Raw genomic sequence first — 7,695 nt, 5'->3', positions numbered from 1 at the left:
TGCATTGTGCTCTGGTGTGCAGTCATGTTGAAACAGGAAGGGGCCGTCCCCAAACTGTTCCCACAAAGTTGGGAGCATGAAATTGTCCAAAATCTCTTGGTGCTGAAGCATTAAGAGTTCCTTTCACTGGAACTAAGGGGCCGAGCCCAACTCCTGAAAAACAACCCCACACCATGATCCCCCCTCCACCAAACTTTACACTTGGCACAATGCAGTCAGACAAGTACCGTCTCCTGGGAACCGTCAAACCCAGACTCGTCCATCGGATTGCCAGACAGAGAAGCGTGATTGGTCACACCAGAGAACACGTCTCCACTGATCTAGAGTCCAGTGACGGCGCTTTACACCACTGCATTCAACGCTTTGCATTGCGCTTGGTGATGTAATGGACCCATTTCATGAAGCTCTCTACGCTGTTCTTGAGCTGATCTGAAGGCCACATGAAGTTTGGAGGTCTGTAGTGATTGACTGCAGAAAGTTGGTGACCTCTGCGCACTATGCCCCTCAGCATCCGCTGACCGCTCTGTCATTTTACGTGGCCGACCACTTCATGGCTGAGTTGCTGTCGTTCCCAATCACTTCCACTTTGTTATAATCCCACTGACAGTGGACTGTGGAATATTTAGTAGTGAGGAAACATCACGACATCACGAGGAAACATCATATATATACACACACACACACACACACACACGTCAGCCTCTACTGTATTTTTATGTCTCTCTCCTGTATTACTACAAAACACAAAAGGGAAATTCCACCAATTTTCAAAATTTCTACATAGTTAAAAGGTTAAGATATAAACAAAGTCATTCAGAATGCTTTGGTGTGAGTCAGTCATTGTTCGCAATGGTGGTGATAGGAACCGGACATCTGCAGAGTTTAATGCTTCTAAAAGCTGCCTCACAGCAAGTTATTACATTACATGGTTATGAATACACTGCTTGATGTGTAATACATTGTTTTGCAACAATTCTAAGACAACATTTTGGCCTAAAATGTATTTTTTGAGCCATTCATGGTGGAGAGGTGCATGCAGGGTGTTATAAGGCAAAAAATGTATTTATATTGGCTGAGCTTTTCATCCACATGGTTAATAACCACAATAACAAGCCTTGCATGAACCCCTAACGTTACATCGGTGAATATTCGATTTCCATGCACTGTTTTGTCCAATTCTTTGATAGCGTTTCAGAATCGTTACACCCTTAGAATAACAATCCTGTATACACAAATATGTGTCCACTGGGTGAGTTCGGGCCTGATGGCATTTTGTCGGAATTTAAGTAACAGCCCCCCGTTTTGCGGCTGACCGGCTGCGTTTGTGCCCCTGGCAGTGTCCTGCTGAATGTGCTCCAGGGATTATGCAACTGACAGTAATAGGACAAAACACGTTGGCTGATTTGGCTGCATATGAAAGGCTGCAGAGGTAAACACAGGACACGGGTTAGCAGCGTTTACACTATTTCTGTCACAGTCCATTTCAGCTCTCAGCTCGACCTGCAGGAGCTTCAATACAAAGAACTTGTCTAAGGTACGTGAACCTTTAAGTGCTCTAATACACTTTTCTCCAATCGTCCACGCTCCAGTGTTGCTATGGAGACGGTTGGAGATTGGTTCACAGTGTGATGGTAGGAACCAGACGTCTGAAGAGTTTCATACGCCTCTAAAAGCTCCCCCACAGAAAGTTATTACAAGATGTGGTTACTAATCCACTGCTTGGACCCTCAGACATTGTATTGAGATAGTTTACAGGTTTGCCTGACATACGTTTGTCATGGAGAGGTGCATGTAGGGTGTTCTAAGGCAAAACTGTCCCCAAAGAAAACGGATTTTTCAACAATCGCACCATCGTCAACATTACATATAAAACCTCAGAAGACCTGTAGGCTCACTGGTGGTTTTGGACAGTTGGCTGTATTTGCGTTGTGGACATGGTGACCCCTGGGCTGTTCAGCCCTGACAAAACACTGATGTAGAAAACCAGTGGTGCGCTCAACCCTCAGCTGAGAAGGCCGTTCTTGACGTCCTTTTGCAAGAGTTGTTGGAGCCCAATTAAAAAAAACTTTACAATAAAATACTTACACAACGGATTTTATTGCTGTGTACACCAAGCTGTAGAGGACTTTAGAGTCCATTGTGTGCACCGCCTTTTTAATATGGCAGGGTTAATATGCACAGCCCTACTGATTGGCTAACACATCTGAAACACCCATCAAACGGGTGAAAACGTACCTCGAAGCCTGCTGCACATATCGGAAACATATCGGTTGACTCGGAAACCACGATGCAGAACGCTTTGAGACCGAACCTGCCCCCTTTTTCCAGTACCACCACTATAAATGAGTCTGAATCTTACACCAAACCACACCCAGTAACTGTGTTTACATGTCGTCGGCTGAATTTGAATTTTGACGAACTTTTTAAAAATGGGTGAAAATCCCCTTTAAGGCACAAAATCTTATCGTATGTAATGAGGTTATGTAAATGGCCTAAAGTGCCTTATTCTCCAGGGTATATTTTGGTTTGTTCCTCTTAATTTACATGACTAAATCATAAATTATTCATGAAATAAATGTCAATTTTAATTTTATGTTGTTGTTTTTTTTTAAAGCTCCCTTCAAATGAACAGACCATGTGTTTTATGATCACACATATCGCTACAATTCACTGCTGAAAGCCAAAAATCTCAAACGCTCTTTGTGTTATTTTATAAAAATCATTATTACAGAGCAGATCACTGAAGAGACGCCGTCTGTTTATAGTTTAGAGCCCAGATTTGGGGAAAAACGGGTCGACTTTCAGTAGAAAAACAAAGTTCAGCTTCTTTTATTATAAGGGTTTAAAATGACGTCACCGTCTATTAGACTGGAGAGAAGAACTACAGCCTCACACGACGTCCAGCTTCTGAATGGAGCTTATGAACGTTATGAAGAACATGGCCAAGTGCGCTTTGGACCCACCGGTGGTCTCAAGGAGTTCAGACTTCAGAGGTTCGTTGTTATAGAAGGGCTTTCTTGAGCTGAGACTTTTATTTTAGAGACCTTGAGTTTTGTTCTGATAATAAAAGATACAATTAACCCACATGTGCACAAAGACGCAATTTAGCATGATGCTAAATGCTACAGAATTGATTTAAATCATTTGGATTTCCTATTGCTTTGTTAAAACAAACAGTGGTCCCTTTTTGAGCAAAAGACTGACCAAGTGATTAAAGACTTTTCAGCCATGTGACATATGAGATCACAGGAGCATTCCACCAATTTTTCAAATGCTCTGCAAATTTCCATGGTTGGAGTGTAAACAAAGACATTAAGAGTGTTGAAACTTACCAACCCGGACTTCTTTACAGTCTTTATGGTGGTGGTGACTGAAACCAGGGGGGGTGATGTTTACAATGCAAGCATGGCCATTTTATTTATTTGCCAAAACAACAAATAAACCTTCATGTCTTCTGAGTTTCTGAGTTTTAGGTAATGTTAATAAGAGCAAAACAGCGGTAAGTCTATCATATCGCTGCCGTCGGATGAAACCTTCTATCTCCAAAATGACAACTTTACAGGAGAAGGAAAAAACATACTCTTCCTTTAATGTGAGTCAATGGAACCAGACGACTTTCCAAGGCTTTTTGGGTCATTTCTGTTGGTCCCTTCATCATGAAATTTACACACAGTATATAGGACCATGGGTATTTTCAAATTATGTTAAAAACTAAAAACTATATATTATATATGCATTGGCCTCTCCAACATGACTGAATGGATTTTGAAAAAGGCATTCAACTCTTCAGACGTCTGGTTCCTATCACCACCACTGTGGCATTTTCTCTAAACCTCAACCGTTTAACTACACAGCAACACTGACCCACATTCACAGCGCCTGTCCATCCGTCCACTCTCTCTCTCTCTCTCTCGCTCACCTGTCACACCGTGCAGGAGGGAGGCCACGGTCAGCATCGCCAGAGCCGGACGCTTCATGTTTAGGACTCAAAGTCACCCAGAGATCCGCTTCCAGCAGCAGCAGCAGGCGGTCTGCGTCCATTCCTCCCTCATTGTTTAATCACCCGCTCGGCTCTCTGTCCCTCCCGCTGCCCCCCCACAGCACACCTCACCACACGCACCTGTCAGAAAACCTCGGCAGCAGAAACCGATGGTTTTCCTTCACCGTCGACCTTTAGAGACACATACCGCTCGGTTGTTGTTTACCTGCTGCTCCCGTAGAGCGACTACTTAATCGGTTAAGGTCAGAAATAAGAGCCTCGTCCGGATCCGCGGCCGCCTCTACCCGCTTTGTGCTGCTCCAGCAGAACGACCGACTTTTTGTTTTGGTTTCTTGCCCCGCTTTCTCACTAAACCACGCCCCCAAACGCCCTCGTTCAATGCGATTGGTCAGGGTGCCGTTGCTAAGCTGTGATTGGTCCAGGTGCTGTTGGTGAGCTGTGATTGGTCAATGTCCACCGTTCGCTTTCACAGACCAACGCTGGAAATCACGTGTTGATGCTCCATATCGAGGCGTGATTTTACACGATTTAATCATTTTTTAAATTTTTAATCACTTGTATCACCACGTTTAATACACACGTTTAGCCCAAAACGTTCTCAAAACAACGGCTCAGCCTCCAGGCAGCATATCCACAACCGTTTTCTCTGACAGTGTGGAGCCCCTGAGGTGACATAGTGCTTATTGGTAGTAATACCACTGAAAAAGAGACCAGAATTAGCTATTGGTCACCTGTTCAACCATTACGATCCTTTGCATTGTGATATCACCCCATCAAAAAAGCCAAAACGCGTTACAAAACCACCAGGAACCAGCAGAATCACGGAATTTCCTGTGGATTTTTCCAGCAGGGAAGGCACAGCCGGAGATGAATATATCAAGGCCGTAGCTTAGTATATATAGAGTTAAGTTTCTTGCGGACAAGTGTATAAGCAGCCTCAATAAAGTAATTTGTGGCCTCAATGTCAAGAGTTGAGGCCTCAATGTAGTGAATTGTGTCCTCAGTATAATTTGTGGCCTCAATATACTGATTTGTGGCCTCAATATACTGATTCATGGCCTCAATATAGTAATTTGTGGCCTTAATATACTGATTTATATCCTAAATATAGTAATTTGTGGCCTCAATATAAAGAGTTGCGGCCTCAATGTAGTGATTTGTGTCCTCAGTATAATAATTTGTGGCCTCAGTATAGTAAATCACGGCCTCAATATAGTGATTTGTGGCCTCAATATACAAATTCGTGGCATCAATATAGTAATTTGTGGCCTAAATATACTGATTTATATCCTCAATATAGTAATCTGTGGCCTCACTATATTAATTCGTACCATCAACATTCTGTGGTGCCGGCAGTGAACTTTGGAAGGTTTGGGCCAACTAATAGAGCAGAGTGGAGCACTTAGAGGACTCCCAGAATGCCATATGCCTTTCCACAGGCTGTATTTAATTCAATTTAATTGCTAAATGTTGTTATTAGTTGTAATATGTGTTAATGGTTGTGCTTTGTCATGTCCTTTGTGGCACTTAGCTAGGTGTTAGAAGTGCCTATAAATTGAAAATTAACTTGTGGCCTCAATATATTAACTTGTGGCCAAGCCTTATTAACAACAATCACCATGTCTCCTTAGGGGCTCCATATAAGAGTTTTCTGTGAAGCAGGTTTTAGAGGTTTCTATCATGATGTCTGGTTCCTATCACCACCACCGCGACTTGTTTCTCTACAACACTGCATTTCACACCAAGCTACTCTGAATGACTTTGTTTACATCTTAAGCGTGTAATTATGCAGAGGTTGTGAGAAATCAGAGGAATTCCACTTTAAGCCATTTGCTGTAGGTTACAATAAACCAAGTCACCATTGTAGGCCAGTGGAGATTCCTTGACTGCCAGAATATTTGGTTCTGAGCGACTGTGACTAAACTACTCTGTCGCACAGGTGGAAATGAGTGGTTCTCCTCTCATCTGGCTGGCTAAATGGGTTTTCATTCGACCAGCACTGCAGTAAACCTCTTCTGAGCGTTTAAAAAAAGTCCCAATGCTCTGCTTGATGCTGAGGAAACATCAGCACATTCCAGACCCCCCGCACGCTCCCCACCACTCAGCACACGCTCTGTGGTTCTCCAATTTTATGGTTTAATGTAAAAGCAAGTGGCACGGAACGTTCTAGTAAAGTCACTTCAAAGCCGTTTTACGCCTGACAGAATACAGACAAAACAGAATGAGGCAAATGTGCCTTTTTTTGGTTCTTGTTTTTAAACTTAAAACTTTTAAACTTAACTTGCGTCCTGAGAGCTTTGCTTGTAACAGACGTGTCCAGCTGCCTGTTAGAATTTAAGAGAGATTCTTGTGTTCACTGCTTTCGCCCCAGTGTGTGGTGCTTTACGTTCCAGCTGTTGTGGGCCACAGCCACGCTGTTCATACGCGGAGTCTTCCTCTAACACCTCGCTCTCTGACTCAGCTCGTGTCTGACTCACTCGCTCTCTCTAGACCCTCTACAATAAGAGTCCTTAGCAAAATAAACCCAGTGAATGAATAAATGCTGAAGATTACGCACAAATTAACACGCAAACCATTTCTCAAACGCACTACAACACACACACAAACCACACACAAATACCTCTAGAAGAGCACCAACAATAGAAGAAGTAGGACATTGAAGAAGACACATTTAACCATTGCTACAGCTTTTGTAGACTCACCTCTCACAGCGGTGCTGCAGAAGTTCCTCGAGCTAGATTCTCCAATGTAAAGACTAAGAAAACACCCTTCTGATGATGTATCTTGTATCTTGTTGCTGCCAGGTGGCTGAAAATCACCTCTATCTTCATTAACCTCCGTGTAAGTGACTACGCTAGCTGGCAGGATTTCTTTATCACTGCAGACTGGAGAAGAAAACACAGAACTGCCTTCTTTGCTATATTGAAAAGAAGCTCAGAGATCACGCAGAAGCACATCAGATACATATTTGCCACATTTCACTGGCAGAAAAGGTGATGCTACATCTCTTACATCTGGTAAACTCGAGTATCATCTGGACTCTCCAATGCAACTTTGTTCGAATGTAACTTCGCCCTGCTGGACCGCAGCATGAGCCTCCGCTAATTAATAGCTACATTATATGAAACCCTTAAGGTCACACAGTAATTATTTTTTAACAAGGTGTGGCCACTAATTGATGTATTGAGGCCATAAATTACTATATTCAGGCCATGAATGACTATATATGGGGGCCACAAGTTTCTCATAACTCAATATAGTAATTTGTGGCCTCAATATAGTGATCTGTGACTTTAATATAGTAATTCCTGGCCTCAATATAGTAATTTGTGGCCTCAATATACTGATTTGTGGCCTCAATATAATGATTCCTGGCCTCAATATAGTAATCTGTGGCCTCAATATACTGATTTGTGGCCTCAATATAGTAATTTGTGGCCTCAATATACTGATTTGTATACTGATTTGTGGCCTCAGTATACTGATATATGGCCTCAGTATAGGAATTTGTGGCCTCAATATACTGATTTGTGGCCTCAATATAGTAATTTGTTGCCTCAATATACTGATTTGTGGCCTCAGTATAGTAATTTGTGGCCTCAATATACTGATTTGTGGCCTCAATATACTGATTTGTGGCCTCAATATAGTGATTTGTGGCCTCAATATACTGATTTGTGGCCTCAATATAGTAA

The 7,695-nt window shown here is 42.5% G+C and overlaps 1 protein-coding gene across 2 annotated transcripts in view; it reads right to left on the bottom strand.

The window, feature by feature from the left end:
* Positions 1-4,324, bottom strand: part of si:dkey-202e22.2 (netrin-4) — a 19,993-nt gene extending 15,669 nt beyond the window's left edge. For both annotated transcript variants that reach the window (XM_017710491.2, XM_037532414.1), the window contains exon 1: positions 3,920-4,324. In XM_017710491.2, coding sequence (XP_017565980.1) covers positions 3,920-3,977 — 58 coding nt within the window. In that variant the 5' untranslated portion in view covers positions 3,978-4,324. The remainder of the gene's footprint in view (positions 1-3,919) is intronic.
* Positions 4,325-7,695: the final 3,371 nt, after the last annotated feature.

Source organism: Pygocentrus nattereri, chromosome 21, assembly GCF_015220715.1.
Source record: "Pygocentrus nattereri isolate fPygNat1 chromosome 21, fPygNat1.pri, whole genome shotgun sequence".
Classification (NCBI taxonomy): domain Eukaryota; kingdom Metazoa; phylum Chordata; class Actinopteri; order Characiformes; family Serrasalmidae; genus Pygocentrus; species Pygocentrus nattereri.
Note: the sequence above shows the minus strand (reverse complement) of the source record. Positions and strands in the feature narration are given on the sequence as shown.